Source organism: Vitis riparia, chromosome 4 (assembly GCF_004353265.1).
Source record: "Vitis riparia cultivar Riparia Gloire de Montpellier isolate 1030 chromosome 4, EGFV_Vit.rip_1.0, whole genome shotgun sequence".
In the NCBI taxonomy this organism is placed as follows: domain Eukaryota; kingdom Viridiplantae; phylum Streptophyta; class Magnoliopsida; order Vitales; family Vitaceae; genus Vitis; species Vitis riparia.
Window position 1 is genome coordinate 375,402 of NC_048434.1, and position 24,995 is coordinate 400,396.

General features: G+C 34.0%; 2 protein-coding genes and 2 pseudogenes across 2 annotated transcripts; all 4 read left to right on the forward strand.

Annotated features, from left to right (window-relative positions):
* Nucleotides 1-504: 504 nt before the first annotated feature.
* On the forward strand, nt 505-3,002 carry LOC117912657 (amino acid permease 8-like). The gene is made up of 7 exons (XM_034827344.1): nt 505-616; nt 1,229-1,456; nt 1,559-1,652; nt 1,739-1,956; nt 2,043-2,182; nt 2,270-2,497; nt 2,592-3,002. The coding sequence occupies exons 1-7, from the start codon at nt 505-507 to the stop codon at nt 3,000-3,002; spliced, it is 1,431 nt and encodes a 476-aa protein (XP_034683235.1).
* A 1,680-nt stretch (nt 3,003-4,682) lies between these two features.
* LOC117912658 (amino acid permease 6-like) lies at nt 4,683-8,521 on the forward strand. Its single transcript, XM_034827346.1, has 7 exons — nt 4,683-4,803; nt 6,171-6,398; nt 6,496-6,589; nt 6,675-6,892; nt 7,000-7,139; nt 7,696-7,923; nt 8,102-8,521. Exons 1-7 carry the CDS (start codon nt 4,683-4,685, stop codon nt 8,519-8,521), a joined length of 1,449 nt encoding a protein of 482 aa, XP_034683237.1.
* A 1,092-nt stretch (nt 8,522-9,613) lies between these two features.
* On the forward strand, nt 9,614-12,128 carry LOC117912659 (annotated as a pseudogene).
* Nucleotides 12,129-15,168: 3,040 nt separating this feature from the next.
* Nucleotides 15,169-17,900, forward strand: LOC117913620 (annotated as a pseudogene).
* Nucleotides 17,901-24,995: the final 7,095 nt, after the last annotated feature.

Sequence of the window (24,995 nt, forward strand, 5' to 3'; positions counted from 1 at the left end):
TGATGGAAGTGCATCCACTATCCACAACATTGATTTTTGATTGAAATATTTACCTTATTTCATCCTGGAAGTAGGTGGAATGCAATTAAAAGCAAAGAATAATGAGTCCACCATCCACAGCATTGATTTTTCATTGGTAATTTCTTTTTTACCTTATGTAGACTGAAATAAATAGAATGCTATTAATTTAGAGAAAAAATAAAGTACAAGGAATCCACAAAATCTGTCTGAAGAACATTTATTAAACATCTGTCCTTTCCCTGCTCAAAGAGATAAAGATGCTCTATAAATCTGGGAAACTTTTGAGAGTTTCTCATTCTCAGATATTGCTTGATTTCTTTCTTCATCTCTCTGTGGAAGAAACAAGAGATCTTAGAGCCATGTAAACTCTGGATTTCACCTCCGTTTTCATATGGGATTTTGCTTGCTTCAAAGCTAAATGGACTTTCTTTTTTTTTTTTTTTTTTTGCAGCCTTGGTTGCTAAGTAGAGAGAAAGGAGAAAGATGGAGGAGGTTGATGGACAAGTTATTCAGTTTGTGGAATGTGAATCTGGTTTGGATATTCACAAAGTTGTAAGGGAAGATTTGGATGATGATGGCAGACCCAAAAGAACTGGTACATACTCTTCTCTTCGCTTGGTGTTTGATTTTGGAGAACTCTTTTTCTTATTCTTTATTATACAAAAAAAAAAAAATAAAAAAAAAAAAAAAATAAAAAAATAAAAACTTAATAATTTAAAAGTTAATTTTCGATTTATAAGGCACTACTTGAAAGGAAATATTTGAGTGGCTTATGAGAATCTGAAGCATGTTCTAGAAGTTGACCATGATTTGTCATTGTCAAAGCATTCAATAAAAAGTTAATAAAATTTTGGTATCCCCTGTAAAACCCATCTCATTTCTCTTATTTAATGCTTTCTTTTTAGTGGTTTTTTTCCCTAAAAAATTTGAACTCTTCCATTTTTTATTAGAAAGATGTGCATTTGAAAGCAAAGATTTACAAAGTCTATATAGAGTTATAAGAAGAGAAAAAGATTAGCTTTCAATAAATAGTACTGTCTTGTAATTTACAACAATGACTGATATTATATTAATGAAAGATATGGAGAGAAAAAAAATGAAATTACTAAGCATTAATTAATGAAACATATAATTTGTGTGTAATTGAAGAAAGAATATAGGAAAAAAAGGGTTTCTGGACTCCACTTTGACAATGGGTAATATGCAGGGACAATGTGGACAGCAAGTGCACACATAATAACAGCGGTTATAGGCTCTGGGGTGCTGTCACTGGCCTGGGCTGTGGCACAGCTTGGATGGGTTGCAGGAGTAGCCTCTCTACTAACATATGGCTGCATAACATTCTATACTTCCAATCTCTTAGCAGAGTGTTACAGATCTCCAGGCACTGGCAAGAGGAACTACACTTACATGGAAGCTGTCAAAGACAATTTAGGTTTCTTTGATGCTTGATTACCCATTACTTATATTTGTTAGAAATCACGCTTTGGTAATTAGTTTTGGTTAAAACTGATGGGAGTTTTTGTGAAAAAATCAGGAGGAAAAATGAACTTTGCTTGTGGAATGGCTCAGTATGCCAATCTTAATGGGCTGGTAGTTGGCTATACTGTTACTGCAGCAATAAGCATGGTGTAAGCTACCATAAACTAAGAGGCCTCAAAATGATGAATTTTTGCATATGGGATAGTGATTTAATGCTGTGGAAAATATGTTTCAGGGCTATAGAGAAATCGAACTGCTTCCACAGAAGGGGTCATGAAGCCTCATGCGAGGTTTCCCATAAACCATACATGATAGGACTTGGCCTCTTTGAGATCGTTTTGTCTCAGATACCCAACATTGAGCAGGTCTGGTGGCTCTCCATTATGGCATCAATCATGTCTTTTGGGTACTCCTCCATTGGAGCTGGACTTGCCTTTGCAATCATGCTTTCAGGTAATTTACATTTTTCTCTACATTATGGGCAAGTTGAATTAAGGATATGAACTTTCTTGACCGAAACAAAGCTGGGATTGGAGTAGGTCATGGAAAGAGGACCACTGTGACCGGAGTGGAAGTTGGGCCAGGCTTAACTGCAGCTCGGAAAATGTGGAGGATGTTCACAGCACTTGGAGACATTGCAATAGCTTACTCATATTCCCCAGTTCTGATTGAAGTCCAGGTAATCACATACTGATCATGATTGTTTAATATGAATTTTAGTACGAAAAGTATGATTCAAATGCAATTTTTTCCTGCAAATTTCCAGGACACATTAAGCTCTTCCAAGCCTGAAATCAAAGTGATGAAGAAGGCTAACATGATATCAGTGGCTGCCACCACCGTATTCTACATGATGTGCGGTTGTCTCGGCTATGCTGCATTCGGAAACAGTGCACCTGGCAACATGTTGATTGGCTTTGGATTTTACGAGCCCTTCTGGCTGATTGACTTGGCCAACATCTTCATTGTGTTGCACCTTGTGGGAGCATATCAGGTCAGGTTGATTAAAATTTAAAACCACGTTTCTAAAACCATCTGGATTCAATGGACTGATGACTAATTCAGGTATATTAATTAATTCTGTGCAGGTAATGGCACAACCAGTATTTTGCGAGGTTGAGTCTTTGTGTAGAAGAAAGTGGCCTAAGTCGGAGTTTGTAAACAGAGAGTACCCCATAAAAATTGGCAGAAGAAACTTGAATTTCAGCATCAACTTGTTCAGGCTGGTTTGGAGAACCATGTATGTGGTGGTTGCAACTGGGTTGGCTCTAGCATTGCCCTTTTTCAATGACTTACTGGCACTCATTGGAGCAGTGAGCTTCTGGCCCCTCACAGTCTATTTCCCGATCACAATGTACATTTCCAGAAAGAAGATCAATCGAGCAACGATTAGGTGGTTCATGCTGCAGTTTGTGAACTTCTTGTCTCTCCTCATTGCATTGGCTGCAGCATGTGGCTCCATTGAAGGGTTGGGTGAAGCTCTCCGTATCATCAAATAATACAATAATTCCCAAATAAATGTGATCAAACTTTTGTTAAGGTTAATGTTTGATCTTAATTCGGAGCAAAGTTTAAGTACTGCTTAATTAATGAGCGATAGACCCGCCCTTGTATGCAAAATGAACTTGCACTTCACCCAGCGAGTTGCTAGAAACATATATATGAGATTGGAAAACATTTTCCATAACCATGTGGATTTGATGTAAATAGGCAGAAATAGAAGCTGCTTATCCAGATTGACCATCTCCACTGTGGCTAGCTTAGTAAATAATCCCTCCCGTATCACGATGCTCCATGATTCAAATCCATGACCTTAATTTTGATACCCCAATTCTTGAATCGGATTGATTATCTCATTTGAAAACTAATTGAAATCCATAGAAGATAGGCTAAATCTTTTATTAAGATTTGAACCGTCCTTGGGTTTGTTGCACTCAACAATAAATCATTGAAAATGTTGTGATGCAGCAGGTTGGTAACGGTCTACCTCAATCCGTAGGGTGCATTTATGAAAATAGATATATATGATAGGCCATCGGTGGGTGATTAATGATTTTAGCAGTGAAGGCATGTGGATTGATTTTTTTTTTTCCACTGGGGTTTTCGCCTATATATAAAACACAAGAGATAAAAGCATTTGAAGGGTGCTTGAATTAACACATGATACCCACGAGACATTAATAAACCACCGAATATCATCTAAGTTTCAGTTGACTAGAGAAACTGATCATATATATATACGTTGAAATATATATATATGAATTGCCTATCAGAAAAGCTACTTTTTAATGTTGTGGATGAAGTCGAATTTAGTATAGTAGGACAAATTTCTTCTGCATGAGACAACATATCACATAAATTGCTTTTGCTTTTGCTGTTAGGGGAAGCTGAAAAAGATAACCGATAGTGGAGAAGGTGAGAGTCTTACCCTCAAAAACAAACATTGGGGGGGAGTACAACATATCCTTTTTGCCCATTGCCACTCTCTCCATTCCAAGGCCAGTGAACCACCATCCACCATCAAAAACCACCTCAATCTACAGTTCCTTGCACCGGTTACTTGTGCTGCTGGGATAGCAGCACTTGTTGGGTATAATCTCTCTCTCTCTCTCTCTCTCTCTTTTTCTCATTTTCATAATCTGGGTTATTGTTACCATCTACAAGACCGTTGGAAGAACAGGAAGGGTGTGAGAGAAATTGATGATTGTTTTTTTTTTTTTCTTTTTCTTTTAGTGCACATTAATTTCTTGCCATATATATCGAAATTAATGACAAATAATTGTTTAAAGTGGCTGGGTCAAAAAAAAAATGTTTGGTCTTTCCTCATCTGTATATGTAGATGGATTTGCAATAAAGAAGGGCAGATTCTACAAAAGAGACCACACAAATGTTTTTAATGATAATAATAATAAAAGATTGTGCTGTTACTTTGATTTATGGATATTGAACATAATTTTCTTTCCCAGAGGGAAAGAAAAAAGAGAAGTGCCTCATTCTCAATCAAAACAAGGGAGAATTACTATTCACCTTCGTTGGAATTGAAGTCCCTCTCTCTCTCTCTCTCTCTCTCTATATATATATATATATATATATGGGTTTTACTGTTGAGTGTTAGATGGTTTTTTTCTCGTGCAGAGAAAGAAGAAAGAAAGAAAGAAAGAAAGAAGAGGGAAGAGAAGATGGTGAACAGGGTGGTTGGTGATGAAGATATCATTCAAAATAGCGAATGTGATTCTGGTTTGGATCCTCAGAAAGTTGCGGATGGAGATTTTGATGAAGATGGCAGATCCAAAAGAACTGGTTTTCTCTTTTCCTCTCTCTTAATTGTTTGGTTTTTCTTAATCAGTTCCAATGTCCATTTAGCAAGTAAAGAGAAGTATTTTCTAAAAGTTAATTCTGGAGTGTTTGATGTTTGTATTTTGGGTTAGTATTCATTTTATAGGGTATCATATTGAATACAAAATTTGTATGGTTTAAATATACAATAAAATCTAGATATATGATATATCATTGAAAGAGGATGAAAAAAAAAAAAGAAAAGAAAGTCAAATGATACAAAGAAAGGGATAAGATCTAAAAATAAAATAACAAGACTATTTATAAAATATAAATCACTAAAATCTAAGATAAAATGTAAAAGGCCAACCTATTCCATAATCATATAATATTTAACAATTGGTTGAATTAGGTCATATTGGAGTTATCACAAAGAAAAAGAAGAATATCATTTTTGCTGTTATTGATTTTGCAATTATTAATTATGCATTCTCATACATTTTTTTAAAATTTTAATGGATTTTAAATGTTTTATTACCTATCATTTTGTGAATTAAATTTTATTTTAAAACATTAATTTTATCTACATATAAAAATAATATTTTTAATTTTTATATAAACCATCACGTTACATTAATTTTTCTTCAAATTTTAAAAATTGAAACCTATTTAGACATTGGGGCGTGTGCCAAAACACTTGGAAAAATATATATTATATATATTATATATTATAAATTATAAAATGAAAAACAGAGTTTTACTTTTGGCAAATAAAACATAAGAACAAACGCAATTAATATTTCATGATCTTCATGCACATCATGAAATAAACAAATACTCTACTTTTGGCAATGGCTTTAAGCGTTGCCTATTTTTCCGTAACTACAAATGATTTTATATTAATCATTCTCAATAAGTTTATATAATTTATAATTTTTTTTAAATAAAAAATATTTTTGACCGGTTATAGTGTCAATTAACCTTAAAAAGAACACGTATATTTGATTTTTTTTTATTAATAATTCTACAAACAGTTTTCAACTATTTTTAGAAAATAAAAAATTATTGAAAACTTAAATATGAAAAACAATTTAAGTTTGAAAAACACAACATTTTAGATTTAGATTTAGATTAGATTTGTTCTAAAAAAAAATAACCTGAATTTATTTTCAACAAAAAATTTACTAAATTTGTTTGAAAATTAGAAACAATTTTCACGAATAGGCAGATTTCTTTTATTTTAAAAGCCTCCGTTTGAATATATATAGAAAAAATCATTTGAAAAAACATTTCAAGAACGATATTAGAATTACTTAGTTGAAATGAATCATTTTGCCCGTCAAAAACATTAACCACTGCAATAACTTAATTTCACTCTGAATGACACTTAGGGACCGTGTGGACGGTAACCGCACACATAGTGACAGTGGTGGTAGGCTTCGGGGTGCTGTCGCTGCCCTGGGGTGTGGCTCAACTTGGATGGCTTGCTGGTGTTGCAACTCTACTTGTATTTGGCATCATCACATTCTACACTTCCAGTCTATTGGCAGAATGTTACAAGTCTCCTGTTACTGGCAAAAGAAACTACACTTACATGCAGGCTGTCAAAACCACCTTGGGTATTTTTACTTCAATCCATACCCACCACACAATTTAATTTAATTTAGGCCTCGTGTTTCTGTGATATATAGTTTGTTGAAACTGTTATGTATTCAGGTGGAAAGATGTACATGGTTTGTGGATTGGTTCAATACGCCATCGTGACTGGGTCGATTATCGGCTTTACACTCACGGCATCAATAAGCATGGAGTGAGTTACTGCAAACATGATTTCTTTAATAATTATTGCATTTTGTGAGTAAGGAATGATGCGTGAAATCTAGTTTGTATTTCAGAGCCATACTTAAATCAGATTGCTACCACAAAAGCGGTCATGATGCCTCGTGCCAGTTCTCTCATAGACCATACATGATAGGTATGGGAATCTTCGAAATCTTTCTGTCTCAGGTACCCAACATTGACCATGTATGGTGGCTCTCCATCATGGCAACACTCACTTCTTTGGGGTATTCCTTCATCGGAGTTGGGCTTGCCTTGGCTACAATCATCTCGGGTAAAATTTTTTTCCATTATCAGACTTGAATTAAGGTTGATTTCAATCTTCCTTAATCTTGTTCACAACAATTAATGTGTTGGTGGGACGGGTTGAGATTTGAATAGGACATGGAAAGAGGACTTCTGTTACTGGAATTGAAATAGGGCCGGGTATAACTCCAGCTCGGAAAATCTGGAGGATGTTCAGAGCTCTCGGAAACATTGCATTAGCTTACTCATATTCTCTCGTTTTGATTGAAGTACAGGTACATATGAAATGTTCCGTGTCATTAATTTTTAAAATGCATGCTTTGGTTTCTCACTGCAAAAATAATAATTCTAAAATTAATGAAATAATGATAATCATGAAAACATGGATAGTTAGAAACCGCTTCTGTTTTTTTGACAGAATATATATATATATATATATATATATATATATATATATATATATATATATATATATATATATATATATATATATATATATATATTTTCCAGAATTTGTAAGCAGATTACTTAATTTTGAGAACAAATTTGAGGGGTTTTCATTGCATTTTTTTTTTGTAGAATGTTTTGGGTAACAATTAAAAAGTTGGCATTGTAGCACCAAAACTGCTTTTTATGTTTGAGTTCTCAAACTAAATTTTATTCTTGAAAATATTTAAAAACCTTTTTTAATCTTAAAAAACTATATTTTGATAACTGTTTCTGAAAACCTTAACAATCAGACCCTTCGATATATATACTTCGATTTGTTTTAAGTTCATGCAAGCACAGTAAAGCTATATCTTAAAAGCCCTCTTCTTGTGAATTTTGAAGGACACAATCAAATCTTCCAAGTCCGAAATTAAAGTGATGAAGAAAGCCAACATGGCAGGGGTGTTGATAACAACAACGCTGTACTTGTCATGTGCATGCTTTGGCTACGCTGCATTCGGGAACTATGCACATGGCAACATGCTGACCGGCTTCGGATTTTATGAGCCCTTCTGGCTCATCGACTTGGCCAACATCTTCATTGTGGTGCATCTAGTGGGTGCATATCAGGTTCAGAAACATTTCTTATGATTCAACTTCAAAAATTAGATATCAAAATGAAAAATACAAAACCTTTCATTGTGCTGCATCTAGTGGGTGCATATATATCAGGTTCAGAAACATCTCTTATGATTCAACTTCAAAATAAAAAATACAAAACCTTAAATGATATATATAAGATGTGCAGGTACTTGCACAACCCGTATTTAGTGCGGTTGAATCACAAGCCAGGCGGAGGTGGCCTATGTCCAAGTTTGTAACGGCGGAATACCCAGTTGGAATTGGCAACAAAACCTTGAATTTCAGCATCAACTTCTTAAGAATAACTTGGAGAACCGTCTTTGTGGGGCTTGTAACTTCGGTTGCTATGGCATTCCCCTTCTTCAACGAGGTACTTGCACTCCTTGGAGCCATTAGCTATTGGCCGCTAACAGTCTATTTCCCAGTGAATATGTACATTGCCCAAAAGAAAATTAGTCCAAGAACGATTAGGTGGTTTGGGCTCCAATCACTGAACTTTGTTTGTCTTCTTGTGGCCTTGGCTTCAGCATGTGGCTCAGTTGAAGGGTTTGGTGAGGCTCTCCGTATCTTCAAGTCCCCCAATTGAGGAAATATGACATAATGATCAAACAGCACGCATATGTATATTTGCCTTAATAATTGTAGGTGTGCTGTCTGTTGGGTTAAAAAATATGCTATAAATAGTATTTTCATGAGAGAAAAGAGACACACCTCATTACTCCACAAGTAATGCATAGTCGCATTAGTATTCAGAAATTTAACTTGAAGAATCATGTCCACTGGAATATTAATTTTTTAATCCTAGCTCTTGATAGGTATGATTAAAATTTAAACGGTTACATAAAAACATAATGAAATGAGACTTACATAAATAAGGATAAATAAGATAATAATTAAAGAAATGAAATTCATATATTTTTTCTGGAATTATAAATAAATTAATGACAACTATGTGGTTAGGTGATCTCTTTTAATGAATACCTATTAAAAAGTGGCTATCCATAATGCTATTGAAAAACCCTAATTTCGATATATCAAACTCTCCATATGGCAAAAAAGCTCTTGAAAAAGCCTAAAATCTTAATATCATATACAACAAGTCACGATATTAATTAATCTAGTTAACTAAGTCCGATAAACTCTCTATAGGGCAAAAAAAGCTTCTGAAAAGCCTAAAATCTCAATATCATATACAACAAGTCACCATATTAATTAATTTAGTCAACTAAGTCTGGTAAAGGATAAGCACTCGATACTCTCTCTTTGTGCTGATATTTTATGAATTAATGGATTTTTCTTCTTTTATGAATAAACTAATAATAAACGTCATGCAATAACACCGCCAAGGATATAGAATTAACTTATACATACATACATATATATATATATATATGATGTATATGTTTTTACTCTTGTACATAAAAATTATTTGTGTGCTGACAGATGTTTTCTTCCCCAAAAGGAGAGATGAAGAAACAATAAATAAGGGGATAAGTCTTGAGTCTTGATAGTGGTTCCACTTCCAGAGTTGGTTCACAAAACAAGTGAGATATTAACTCAACCTTCTGCTCTTTTCAACCTCATTTCCATATGGGTTTTTAATTTCACTGTTTCAAAGATAATTAAATTGTCATTTTGTTGGTGCAGTTTGGTCGGTGAAAAGAGAAGGAAAGGGACGATGGTGAGAATGGTGAATGAGGGTGATGATAGAGATATTGAGAAGGAGGGGTGTGAAGATGGCTTGGGTGGTAATGAAGTTGCAGATGGAAATTTTGACGAGGATGGCAGACTCAGAAGAGCTGGTATAATGAAACTTGTCCATGGCGCCTTTTGGTTGCTTACGCATTAAGCAGGTTCAACACCCCCTAAACCCCCGGCCCCGGCCCCTCTTTTTCCTTTTTCTCCTACTGAAGTATAATTTTAAATTAACAACTTAAATAGTTTTGTTCTATAAAATATTCTCAAATTTTTATGCTTCAAAATCTTAATTTAGTATATAATTTAATTAATAGCAACAATAATTCATATATAAAAAAATCTACTACTTATTCATGTAGAAGTTTTAATTTTTAAAATAAAGAATTAATAATACATCTATATAAATATAACATAAAGTTTTCAATTTTTGCTGACATTGAAGTTTAGAAATGATACTTTTTTTTTAAAATTCTTCTACACTAAGTTTGATTCTTTTATCCTACCATTATTGAATGATTTAAATTAACCTATACATATTAAGAGCTCAAACTCAAAGTTCTGTATAATCACTAGCTACCTTAGGGTTTTATTTATTTATTTATTTATTCATTTTATGTTATATATATATGCACTGGGGACTTTGTGGACTGCAAGCGCACGCATAATAACAGCGGTAATTGGCGCCGGAGTGCTTTCGCTGGCATGGAGTTTCGCGCAGCTTGGATGGGCTATTGGGGTGGCAACTCTCTTAACATTTGCAAGCATCACATTCTACACCTCCAGTCTCTTGGCAGAATGTTACAGGTCTCCACTTACTGGCAAAAGAAACTACACTTATATGCAGGCTGTCCAAGCCACCTTAGGTATTTTCACTGCACACGCAGTACAGATCTATTAGATATCACGTATTGTGAATAGCTTTTTTGCTTGGAACTAATGGCTACTCTTTTGAAAAATTCAGGTGGGAAAATGTATGTGGCTTGTGGAGTGGCTCAATATGCCCTCCAAATTGGGCTGATAATTGGCTATACTATAGCTGCGGCAATAAGCATGGTGTAAGCTAAAATCAATATGGTAGACTAGAGCTTCCATTATGAACATGTGATAGTGATTTCAAGCTATGGAGATGGTGTTTCAGGGCTATACAGCAATCACATTGCTTCCACAGAAGGGGTCATGAGGCATCATGCCAGTTTTCTCATAAACCATACATGATAGGAATGGGACTCTTTGAGATGGTCGTGTATCAAATACCCAACATTGGAAAAGTGTGGGGGCTCTCGGTTATGGCATCAGTTATGTCTTTTGGGTATGCTTCGATTTGAGCTGGACTTGCATTGTGACTGTTGTCTCCGGTAAATTTATTGCCAATGACTTGAAATCTCAATTTGTCCTTGCATTGAAATGTATGTCCATAAGAGTTGTAGCAACAACCAGCAAAGATGAGATTTGAGCAGGGCATGGAAAGAGGACAACTTTGACTGGAATTGAGGTTGGGCCGGGCTTAACTGCAGCTCAGAAAATGTGGAGGATGTTCAGGGCATTTGGAGACATGTTGATATGCTGTTATATTCTGCAGTTCTGATTGAAATCCAGGTATAGATATATGCATATATATTGTACGAAGCTCCATTAAAACCCTCTGATTGCTACCTGAAATGCAACGAAACAATAGGGTTATCCTAATTGCCCCTCAAAGTGCGTTGAATTGATTTTAGTTAATTTAGTGAAGAACACTTTTGTATATAAGGGATTTTCCTTGACAATGTTCAGGACACGCTAAAATCATCCAAGTCAGAAATCAAAGTGATGAAGAAGGTTGACATGATGACTGCGTTAATCATGACATTTTTCTACTTGTTATGTGCTTGCTTTGGTTATGCTGCATTTGGGAACAATGCCCATGGCAACATGCTGACGGGCTTTGGATTTTTTGAGCCCTTCTGGCTCATCGACTTGGCCAGTATCTTCATTGCCATGCGCCTTTTGGGAGCATATCAGGTCAAGAACCATTTCCAAAAATTATTTCAACCTAATGCTTTTGTTTTCTTTTCTAAAATGCCATTACACTGGATGTAGGTACTGACACAACCAGTGTTTGTTGCAGCTGAATCACATATCAGAAAGAGGTGGCCTAAGTCCAAGTTCATAACCCGCGAATATCCAATAAGCATTGGCAAGATAAACTTGAACTTGAACATCAATTTCTTCAGGCTGACTTGGAGAACCATGTTCGTGTGATTGCAAATTTACTTGCTCTGGCACTGCCCTTCTTCAACGAAGTGCTAGCATTCCGTGGAGCCATCAGCTACTGGTCTCTCACAGTTTATTTCCCAGTGAATATGTACATTGCCCAAAACAAAATTAGTTGAAAAACAGTAAGGTGGTTTGGGCTCCAGGCAATGAATTTAGCTTGTCTCCTACTTTCCTTGGCTGCAGCATGTGGCTCCATTGAAGGGTTTGGTGAAGCTCTTCATATCTTCAAACCCAAGTGATGAAGATGCTCAAACACTTGTACTTGTGAACCTTAAAGCAATAGCTTGGTTTGTACATGTGCACTTGAAATTAATGCTCTAAGGGTATTCTTCATCCTGAATAAAGTTTACAAGTAATTTGATAAAGAAACTCATGGGCCAGCAGCTTTTATCTACCATATATGCATCTTTTAGGTGAATATATGAATTGGCCAGCAGCTTGCTTCAAAATACAGGGGCATGGCTTTTCCTAATGTTAGCTAATTTTTATATCCCATTTATTTTAGTTTATTTTTAAAACATATTATAACCATTTTTATTGGAATTAGTTAATGCAATATTAATTTATCCTAAAAGCAACTTACATATAAGTTCAGAATAGATGAATAATTAAGGGACATGTTTTTTTTTTTTTTGATAAGTAAAAGATATTAATTCAAAAGGCACAACGCCACAAGGTATACAGGGAGTATACAAGGCAGCTAAGGCCTCAAAAAACAACAACAAAAGAAATCACCTCCCTTTAAATGGAAGCTATCCACTCTAGGAAACCTATAAGGAAGAACGCCTCCTCACCTACATACAATTTGGCCCAACTCCACAGATTACAAACAAAAAAATTCTTTAACTTCTGCACATTCAACACACCTCCCCTAAAAGCTAATCTATTCCTCTCCTTCCACACCGTCCAAAAAATACACAATGGAATGACGTCTCAAATCTTTTTCCTTTTCTTTCCCACAAACGAGCCCCTCCAGCTAACTAAGACCTCCTTTACACTTTCTGGAAAAACCCATTTCACATCAACTAAACCAAAAACAATATCCCGTAGAGCTCTAACCACTGTACAATGTATAAGGATATGATTTACACTTTCTTCCTCACAACCACACAGGAAGCAGCGATTTGGAAGTTGAAGCCCTCTTCTTTGAAGTCTATCCAAAGTGAGCACCTTCCCCCATGTCGCCTCCCACGCAAAAAAAGCAACTTTAGTTGGCACCCTTGCCACCCAAATGCTCCTAGAAGGAAAACCTGTATCAGTAGACCTCGCCAACAAACTATAAGCTTCCTTGACCCTGAACTGACCTCTTTTTCCTTTCTTCCACAGGACTGAATCTTCCTCCAGAGAGGGCTTGTGACCCCTCAATATATGTAGAAAATCCCCAACCAACTCCATCTCCCAATCATTGAAATCCCGCAAAAAATTTAGATTCCAATTTCCTTGCCCCGAATTTTGATCCCACATTTCCTCAACCGTTGCATTCCTTTGAACCGTCATACCAAAGAGATGAGGAAAACATTGGGACAGCGCTGACTCTGTACACCACACATCTGTCCAAAATCTGATCGTGTTGCCCTTCCCTGCTCTGAAAGTCATGTTATTCCAACATCAATCTGATTCTTTCCAAATCTCTTTCCAAACCCCTACTCCCACTGCCCTATTAGCCTTCTTTGGCCTCCACCCAAAATCCTCCTGCCCATACTTCACCTTGATCACTTGTTTCCAAAGATTATCTTTGTCACAAGCAAATCTCCATATCCACTTACCAAGCAGAGCTTTGTTCAACATAACTAGCTTCCTAAGGACTAGCCCACCTTTATCCTTGTCTGTGCATACCACCTCCCAATTTACCAAATGAATTTTCCCCTCCATATTTCCCCCTCCCCACAAGAAGTCCCTTTGCACTTTCTCAAGTCTTCTAGCAACAATCTTGGGCATTCTGAAGATAGACATTTGGTAGATTGGCATGCTAGCCAAAGTACTCTTTATTAAAGTGACTCTTCCCCCTTTAGAAATATATTGCCGTTTCCAAAGAGCTAGTCTCCTCCTGACTCTCTCTTCCACCCCATCCCACATATAAGGCGCTTTATTAGGAGCCCCTAAAGGGACATGTTGACAATATATCGTGCTTAACCGTAGACCTCAGACTTTGGTATTGAGTAACCACTTTCTACATCTACTACTACTGATAATATAGACCCATTAGAAATGCTGCACCAGTTTTTCTACATCCTTAGAATTAAAGGTATTGAGTGCTGGGCTCAAAGTACTTTTGCCAGGAAAAAAGAGAGTATATTTTTGTTGGTGTGACACCTTACCATTCAGGAACCGAATTGATAAAAACTATGGAAGGAAGAAATTGGATGCTTAAATTGACAATGAAAAGGCATGACTTTCCTATTAATACCATAAAAAAGGGTATTTGATAAATCAACTCAATGAGTTACTATCATTCAACTCATTAAATAAATCAATCATTTTTTTTTATAAAATAATTTAATATCATGATTTAAAATTTATTAAGCCCACATAATTAATTTATTTTGATTTTTAGATAATTTTTTTAATCTTATTTTACTTAGATTTAATGAAAGTTTCTCTTTTACGACTCCAAGTTCATAATTCCTTTTTTAATTGTGAATATTTTGTAATTATTTTATGTACTTATAATACTTTTAGGTTTAATAAACAAAATTTATTATTTAAGATTAATGAAAATAACTATTAATTAAAATTAATAAATTTAAATATATTAATTTTATAAACTAAAAAAATTAAATAAGTTTAATCATAAAGTAAAAACCAAGTAACAAGTAATAAGTTTAATTTATTGAACACCTTCTAAGTCAGGAGAAAACGACTTCTAATAGTAATCGTGTAATGCCACTTGCATAGACCAAAGATGAAAAAGGAAAAAAGATATTTTGAATGAAGTGTTTACACAACACAATAGGTAAATGTGTTTACAGCCTGCAAGTAAATTCAAATGCCTTTTTCACTTTTAAAATCTAGACGGATTTGCAATAAATAAATGCTAAATCATACAGCAGACAAATATAACTAGTGCTTGGCTTTCTTAGAAATGGCATATGATATAAATGTTTAATTAAAAGAAATTTGCTTTCTTCCCCAAAGAAGCCATAAATGCAGAACTCATCTTCTGAGTCTTGAGTGTGTTTTCATTTCCAGACTTGGGTCGCAGAACAAGTGAGAGATTTACTCAACCTTCTGTTCCTTTCCCCTCTAATATTTTCAACCTTTTCATATGGGGTTTGTAGAGTTTCAAAGCTAAACTAATGACCCTTAATTTTCTTGGTGCAGATTTGGTTGCTAAGTAGATAACGGAAGGAGATGATGGCAAGTGAGGTTGATGATAATAGAGGTATTCAGAATGAGGTCTGTGAATCTGGTTTGGGTTCTCACAAAGTTGCAGATGCAGATTTGGACGATGATGGCAGACCCAGAAGAACTGGTATGCTTTTGGTTGCTTGTACATTAAGCAGGGTTTCTTCCCCCCCCCCCCCCCCCTGTTTTCTTAATCCAAGTTGTATTTCTCTTCTTCTCAACAATGGGCAAACTTCTTTGTCGTTCTAGGTGTGTTACTGGTTTGGATTGATAGGATCTCATTAATTGACTTTTATTCATCTTTCTTTTCTCTCTCCTGTAATTAATTTGATACTGCTAATTTTTTTGGAACAAAAAATAGCGAAGTATGTCACTGTGTGGATCATAGATGAAGTTAATTTCAATTAATAACACACCCTCTTCGAGCATGATTTTGATTAGAGTACTTTTACCTGATAACGCTTTTGTTTAGTAGTAGTTTCATTAAAAATGCTTTCAGTGAGAATTGCTAGTACTTGATCATATAAACCCAAAAAGTGTTTACTAATGTTTTTGGTGAGGTTTTCTAAAACAAAAAAAAAAAAAAAGTAATTTTTGGAAGAATCAGCTGTCTATAAGTGCTTTCAAAAATTTGAAAACGCTTAAACCCTCTCAAAATAACTCCTAAATATGCTCTAAGCACGCCTGATAATTATCATTTTGATGCATATATTAGGGTCTCTGTGGACAGCATGTGCACTCGTAATAACAGCTGTTATAGGCGCTGGAGTGCTCTCGCTCGCCTGGAGCCTGGCGCAGCTTGGATGGGTTGGTGTATTAGTTCTCATAATATTTGGCATCATCACATTCTACACTTCCAATCTCTTAGCAGAATGTTACAGATGCCCAGTCACTGGCAAGAGAAACTATACTTATATGCAGGCTGTCAAAGCCAATCTAGGTATTGTTAATCCATACTCTCAATACACATGTATATTTAAGTCATATTGTAAATTTTTTTTATTAAATTTCTCTAAAATTCAGGTGGAAAAATGTATATGGCTTGTGGGTTGGCTCAATACAGCCTCCTAATTGGACTGGCAATTGGCTATACCATCACTGCAGCAATAAGCATGGTGTAAGCTCTCCATAAATAGAGTGAAGGCCATTGCATTTATGAATGTGTGAATAGTGATTTTATGCTAATTAGGAAATGTGTGTTTCAGGGCTATACAGAAATCGAATTGCTTCCACAAAAGAGGCCATGAAGCCCTTGCGAGGTTTCGCATAAACCATACATGATAGGGATGGGACTCTTTGAAATTGTGGTGTCTCAGATACCGGATATTGGTGAAATGTGGGGGCTGTCTGTCATAGCAACAGTTACATCTTTCGGGTATGCCTCAATTGGAGCTGCACTCGCCTTTTCAACTGTCATCTCAGGTAATAAAATTTTGATTATTGCCAATTATTTGAATTTGGAAATTATTTCCTTGGCCTTGTTCTTCCACTTAAATCTGCCACTAAAACAGGGCATGGAAAGAGGACCAGTGTGACTGGTGTTGAGGTTGGGCCGGGCATAACTGCAGCTCAGAAGATGTGGAGGATGTTCAGAGCAATTGGAGACATGTTGTTATGCAGCTCATACTCTGCAATTCTGATTGAAATCCAGGTAAACAGAAACATATTATTCAAAGCTTTAGTTGGGCTAAAATGCTTTGATTAATTTCCACCTAAAAACCAAGGAACATAGCAACCCCGTAAAGAGTATATTTCATAATGGATTTTTGTTAATTAACTTAGCTATTTTCAGGATACATTGAAATCTTCAGGGTCAGAAATCCAAGTAATGAAGAAGGCTAACATGATAAGTGTGTCAACAACAACCTTATTCTACTTGATTTGTGCTTGCTTTGGCTATGCTGCATTCGGGAACAACGCCCATGGCAACATGCTAACTGGCTTTGGATTTTACGAGCCCTTCTGGCTCATCGACTTGGCCAACACCTTCATTGTGATGCACCTTGTGGGAGCATACCAGGTGAAAACACATTTTCCAAAACCATTCTTGTAGATGGAACTGTTGGATTAGTAATATGACAAGCAAAAACGAACGAAATTCTGAATTAAAATTAAGCAAAAAACAAGTGGACCATGCTAAGATTGAAGCCCCCTAAATGGAACATGTAACTTGTTACAGGTGGTTTCGCAACCAGTGTTTGGTGCAGTTGAATCACAGATGAGAAGGTGGTGGCCAAGGTCCAAGTTTGTAATTGCTGAGTACCCCATAAGAATTGGGAAGAAAAACTTCAACATGAGTATCAATTTGTTAAGGCTGACTTGGAGAAGCATGTTTGTAGTGATTATAACTTTGCTGGCTTTGGCATTGCCCTACTTCAATGAAGTGCTGGCACTGCTTGGAGCTATTAGTTTCTGGCCACTGACAGTTTACTTCCCAGTGAATATGTACATTGTGCAAAAGAAGATCAGTCGATGGACAATTAGGTGGTTTGGGCTGCAGTCACTGAACTTTGTGTGTCTGCTTGTGGCCTTGGCTGCAGCCTGCGGCTCCATTGAAGGGTTTGCTGAGGCTCTCCATATCTTCAAGCACTCCTAATTAAACAATAATGCAACAGTGCCTATGTAGAAACGATCAAACAGCTTATGCTAGCGATGTACTGGCTTCTTGCAAGCATACATAAAATTGGACATGTTCTGCAATCTTGAGATGCTATACTCAAATAATTAAGCGCAGAGGTTGTTCACACTAAGCAGAGGCTCGTTCAGTTTATTTATTTATTGGGCCCAAATATTTTTGCTTTAACCCAATCTGTTCGCTGCAGGCGAGAAGCAAATATATTAATGAAAGACCACAACAATAAAACAATTCACACACAAAGATATATAAGGTTTTTTCATGGTTTGACCAATCATATCTATCTTAATGAACCATTATGCCTATTGTCATGAATGAGAGATTATATGTCACTATTCAATATAAAATATTACATACGATAAAAATAGATACAATTAATTTGAAAAATCTCATGTCCCTAACTCTTTGTATCCCCACCTTAAACCACATGTATTTTTGTTCTATTAGACATCTCTTACTCTTCCTCATATTTCCATTATGAATTATGAGTCTTCTTCTTTTACTTTTTTTCCTTGCATCTCTTTTATAAACTTTTTAGCCTCAAGGACTAGAATATTTACATAGATATTTCTCCTAGCCTTCATTATTTTATAAAGAATCTAATTATAATCACATATAAGCTTAGAAAATATTTTATATAATCTTTCTTTTACAAAAAAAAATCATATTTCTAGACTAAAATCATTGAAACGACATATCATATCTTGATTGGCGTAGGATGTGGTGTGATATGTTACATTTTTGTGCCAATCTAATGTTTAATTAAGAGTGAAATAAAATAAAAGAGACGAGATATTGTATTCACTCTCTCTCACTCATGTCTTTTACACACACCATATCTTCTATACACATGCACAATATTTAATTTATGACACACATTTGAGCCCCAGAGACACTTTGATGAGATATGTATTTCCCCTTTGATTATGAGTTCTTTTCTTTTATCCGTTTTTTTTTTTCTATTTTCATGATAGGCTGAAACCAATAAGAATTCAATTAAAATTTATGGTGTCGTATAAATGCAATTCATTTATTTTTAATTTTTTTTTAGAAAATAATAACAACTTCTATATAAAATGTAGAAACTTTTATTTTTTTATGGATGATAAAATATAGAAACTTTTAGGGAGAATTATGCTTCACACCTACTTTGGGAGTGATAATTAATAAAAAGTTCTCCAAACACTCATAATTGATTACAACGATTTGAGGTATGAATAAACAAAAATACCCATTTAACTTATACCTATCATTTTTGTTTTTATACCACCACTCTTTACATGCCACTTCCATAAAATTTTCCCTTATTTAATAATTTTTTATATTTTTTATTTTTCATTGTTGTTTTTAAACTCTTTTAAAAATAATTGAAAAATCAACATTATTTTCTATTTTTAAATTATAAATAAACAAAAATTATATTAATGATTCAAAAACTATTTTTTAAAATACTTTTAAAAAATATTAATTTAAATGAATAAAAATTATCTTTTGCATTTTAGAAGTAAATAATTTAATGATTAAAAAACCATTTAAAATAAATATATTTACTATTTTTTTCTTTTATACTAAAAAATATTTTAAAGTTTATTTTTTTTTGCTATTATAAAATAAAATGATTAATTTTTTTTAATCTTCTTTCTTTCTTATTTTAATAATTTTTTGAATATAGACTTTTGGTAATATAATATATGAAATGTTGCAAATTTATTTATTAAGGATTTTTTTTTTAATGATTTGAATTAATTGAAAATTTATTGAAATAAGAAAAAAAGAAAAAGAAAAAGAAAGAGGATGGATGAAAAATTTTTATTTTAAATATCCAATTAAAATGTTTTTGTATTTAGAAATTGATTATATCAATACATAGTATAGCAGAGACTGAATTTTTCTCATATAAAAAGGACATATTTACGTATTTTAAATCAAACTACTGAAATCATGTTTAATTGGTGCCACTATACAAGGGTATTCATTAATTGTATAAGGAAAATTCATTAAGTGTACAAGGGGGTGTAAAATATTACAATTTGTAAAATATTTCAATCGATTTTGAACCACTCCCTTATTTTCCTTGTCACCCATAAATTACATATTCATGTCATGCACTTTATTTAACTCTCACATGAAAATTCCAATACTTTCCCTAGTAATGATGTTTGGGAAAAAAATTTAACCCTAATTCATCCACCATTTTCTTAGTTAAACCATTAGAAATATGGTTAATACATGTTTGTGAACACATTATTTATGAAGGATATATTGCATCATTGTACAATGGTATTACACTAATTGTACAAGGAAAATGTACTAAGTGAATAAAAATGTATAAGGCTACCATTTGTGAAAGATTTTAATCGATTCTAAATCACTTCTTCATTTCTTTTATCACCCATGGATTGCATATTCATGTCATGCACTTTATTTAACTCTCACATGAAATTCTGATACTTTCTCTAGTAATAATGTTTGGAAAAAAAAACCTTAACCCTAATTCATTTACCATTTTCTCGGCCAAACCATCATAAATATGATTAACAGGGTCTACACATACCTATGTGGACACATAACTTAAGAGGGATATATTACGTCATTGTATAATAGTGTTACATTAACTGTACAAGGGAAATATACTAAGTGTATAAGAGAAATATTCTAAGTGTACAAGAGTGTACAAGATTACCATTTGAGAAAGATTTTAATCAATTTTGAATCACTTTTTTATTTTTATTTTTGTCATCTAAGGATTGAACACTTTTCCCCCACACATTCCTTCACCTACAAATTGTTTCAATTTGAATTTTTAAATTTCATCATCCAAAATTTGTAATTGCATATTTTATTTGAGTAGTTTTAACAATATTTTTTAAGAGGTTTAAAAAATATTTATTATATATTTTATAAGTTTGAAAAAAAAAATATTTATGAGGTGTTTAAAAAATATTTACTTAAAAAAATGTAGTAATAACAATTTTTAACCATTGATCTCCAATATTCAATTTATTAGGTATGGTTTTCGGGAGAAAAATAATTGGTGGAAATTGTGATACCTCATTAGCTAGGAATTAATTTACATGGTCTCACCAATTAATATGTGAGAAAAGGTAAAGTGAATGAAGAGAGAGAAAAATGGAAAGAAAGAATGAGAGAGGAGTAGGAAGCCCCATTGTTTTTTTTTTTTTTTTTTTACGGCCAAAGGCATTTCAAGAAATTTTGAAAGGTAATGTCCTTCAACTCAATTTTCACTCTTTGGTCTTAAACTCAAATATACCGGATATGAGGATCTTGGGCCAATTTTCAAGTCCAAGTAGGTATAAAGCACAATTCTCCCAAACTTTTATGTAAAAAATATGGACTTTTCTTATATCCTTATACATTTTAAAATTTTAAGATAGCAAAATTTTTAAATTAAGGTAAGTCTTTCAAAAGTTTTATATTTTAGTATAAAAGTTATTACTATTTAATAAATAAATAAACGTGTAGTGCATCCATGTATACAACACCAACTTTTTTGTTTTTAAAATATAATATTGTTTATTTACAAAACTTTGAATATTTTAATTATTGATAGTATAAATGAAGAAATTAAAATTATGTGTTTAGAATAAATTGGGGAGATATCTTCAAAACAAAGCTAAATATAAGAGAGATTTAAATATTTAACATGTGAAAGTATATAAAACTTGTAGCCATCTTGAGAATAGCAAGTTATAGCAACCACCAAGAATTAGCAAAACCCCCCTCATTCCAGGTGCGCGACAGTTTTGAATTGATAGGATTTCAATCTGACTTTTATTCATCTTTCTTTCCTCTCTCTTTGTAATTAAATTGACACTGCTAATTTTTTTTCAACAAAAAATTGTAATTAAAATGTCTTTGTGCGGATCATACGGTTAATTTCAATTGGTTAAAAGCCACTTTTAGTTGATAGTGTTTTTATTTGTTAATGGTTTCATTAAAAATGATTTTAGTGAGAATCACTAATTTAGTATTTGATTATATATCAAAAGAGTATTTTATTAATGTTTTTGGATAACAAAAGATGGTTTTTAAAACAATCATCCATCTATAAAAATAAAAAAGTGCTTCCAAACATTTTAAAATACTTATTACTTTCTTAAAATTGCTTTCAAAGGGAGCCTAAGCATTCCTAATAAGACTTGTTTGCAAGCATGAACTCTAGGTTTGTTGCGTATATTTTGGAGTACTCTTCTTCACCCAACCTAGAATATTTCTTAATTTATTTTATAATATCATGTATTCAAATTCCCAACCCTACTTTCCTACGTTCAAAATTCTTTTTTTGGGTCTTTCTTTTTCTTGCTTCATTTTCTCGGAGGGATAGAAATTCCTGCAAAATGTCAATTATCTGACTAAAACCATGTCATTATTTCAGTGTTGAAGATACCATTATGCAAAAATTAGAATTGTAGTCGGGTGTGGTTGGGTGAGAATGAATTTTTTTTCAACAAATTTGTAACTCATTCACTCCATTTTTCTACTTTCACACATGCTTTTTTGAAACTAACCGATCGACTTTCAAGCGTACGTAAATGGAATCATAACTATAACTCGTGAACCACACCATGGGAACAAAATAATTTTTAAAAACATAATAAAATGATATCAATATTATAAAAGTTGTTTTTTATTTTCTAAAAATTATTTTCAAAAACATTTTCTTAGATATCTTTATTTCAAGAATATAATAATAAAAAAAAATGATCTTATTCTTAAGAACAAATATTTTAAAAATAAATAAATAAATAAATGGTGAGGTTCTGTGAAGAAATTGCATTTTTCACATTTTACAGGACATTCTAATGAGCAGTTGTGAAGTAAAAACATGAAATTTTGGGCATTAGCTTCATAAGCTATTATCTGTTTATCAGAGACGGAGAACAGAAAGATGTGTGCACTACAAGATGAGAATTTAGCAGACGGGAACAGATTTTCGTGTGTGATTATGGATGTAGTTATTCAAATAGAAATCATTGCAGTTGTTGGAGGAGAGAAATGTGGTTGTGGTATCATTTTCCACAAATTAAGTTGATTCACACGCTCCGGGTGTCTTTTCTTTCCTTCACTTTCTTCTCACACAACAGATCTATTTCACCAGGTGTGCTAACATTTTTTTTTTAATCTTTTGCTGCCTTTGATCACTAACTGATACTCCTGATGCATGTCTGTACGTCACGTATACACTACCTTTTCTCCATTCTCAGCTCCTTGAAAGTCCTTCAAAACAAGAGCAAGCCCAAGAATAAAATAAAAGTGATAAGTTATAACATGTCCAAATTAATCCATGATCCAAATTAAATCAAAACCAAAACAAATAAACCAAACCCACAGTCCAAATTGAAATATTAAAATAAGTCTAAGCTCCACAAAATTCAAATCAAAACATTAAATAATTAGAGTTGAAACCCAAATGAAATACTAAGGTTCAAATATTAAACTACTAAAGCCAAGAACCAATTAAACTATTAAAGCCTAACTCCCAATCCAATGCCCATAGCCCAATGATTTAAATGAAATTGATAACTAAAAACCAAAGCCTCTAACCCAATATTGAGCCCAAATTAGCAACCAAAGCGGTTAAGTCCAAAGGAAATAATCAATTCTAATTAAAAACCCAACCCAAGTCCATAATTAAACTCAAACCAACAAAATTCAATGCCCATATCGAAAATCAAAACCCAAGCCCAAAAAATCGAATTAAAACCAATACCTCCAAACCCAAATCACACAAGCTAGTAGCCTAAAATTCATATTTGAATGTAAATCTTAAGGCCCAAAACCCACATCCAAAATCAATAAGCCTAAATCAATATCTAATCTTCGCAATATCAATAAGCATGAATCAATATTTAATAACTTAATAACAGAGACCACATCGCATATCCAATCCAAACCTAGTCTGTTCAGATGAAAGAAGATTTACCTCATGCTCTTAAAACCCTCTTTTGAAACCCTAGCATGGAAAATCAAGGGACGACGGGGCAAAATGTGGAATGGAACTTCGGCCATGTCTTCGAGGAACTTAAAAAAACCACATTATTGTAAAAATCATTATTTGGTTTTGCTTAAAAGGTTAGTCTAACTTTAATGATCAATTTAGTGGTTGTTACATGTAAGAATATTTGTAAAACCACCTCCCTCTATGGGGTTGAGGATTTCCATTTATATAGACGTATACAAAACAGAGTGAGTTTGAATATACAGATAAAATAGGAAAGATAAGTACAAATGGAAATCGTATCTCCTAAACTATATCTCCTACAATCAAGGAGGATTCCATAAATCAATAACTAATTTACTGGAATTCTCTATAGCCCCCCACAAGCTAAGAGTGGGATTAACACAAACTCAAAGCTTGGATCGAAAGAAGACATAAAGATCCCGTGAGACACTCTTGGTGAAGATGTCGGCCAGTTGTAAGTGGGACGGAACATGCTAAAGACGAAGGGTGCCAGCAACAACGAGCTCACGGAGGAAAATGATAATTGAGGTTGATGTGCTTGGTGCGCTTGTGGGACACGGGATTGGAGCTCAAAAAAATTGCACTCTTGTTGTCACAAAGAAGAAGAGGCCGGTGAGGTAAAGTAACCCGAAGATCTCGTAGAAGATGAGTGAGCCATAAAACTTCAGCTGCAGTAAGGGCAAGAGCATGGTACTCGGATTCTCAACTTGAACGAGAAACTATGGGTTGTTTTTTAGCACTCCAAGAGACAAGATTATTGCCAAGACAAATCGAGAAGCCAGAGGTGGAGAGTCTAGTGTCCGGGAAGCCAACCCAATCGGCATTCGAGTATGCAACTAAGCCCATTGAAGAGGATGAAGTGAACTTGAGACCATAATGAAGTGTGCCCTTTACGTAGCGAAGGATTCGCTTGACTGCTTGAAAGTGAACATCAGTAGGTGCATGAAGAAACTGACTTACAAAGTTGACTGAATGGGCAAGATCAAGACCTGTAATGGTTAAATATTGCAAAGCACCCACTAGGGAATGATAGAGAGTCGGATCGGCAAATGGAACACTTTCAGAAGATAGTCGTTGAGAGACAATCATGAGAGTAGTAACAGGTTTGCTGTCCAGCAGTTGAGCACGAGCCAAAACATCAGT

Coding starts and splice junctions, on each gene's coding strand:
- LOC117912657 (XM_034827344.1), top strand. CDS start 505: ATGGAGGAGGTTGATGGACAAGTTATTCAGTTTGTGGAATGTGAATCT. Junction 617..1,228: donor TGGCAGACCCAAAAGAACTG/GTACATACTCTT, acceptor GGTAATATGCAG/GGACAATGTGGACAGCAAGT. Junction 1,653..1,738: donor ACTGCAGCAATAAGCATGGT/GTAAGCTACCAT, acceptor AATATGTTTCAG/GGCTATAGAGAAATCGAACT.
- LOC117912658 (XM_034827346.1), top strand. CDS start 4,683: ATGGTGAACAGGGTGGTTGGTGATGAAGATATCATTCAAAATAGCGAA. Junction 6,893..6,999: donor CTTGGCTACAATCATCTCGG/GTAAAATTTTTT, acceptor AGATTTGAATAG/GACATGGAAAGAGGACTTCT. Junction 7,924..8,101: donor ATCTAGTGGGTGCATATCAG/GTTCAGAAACAT, acceptor TAAGATGTGCAG/GTACTTGCACAACCCGTATT.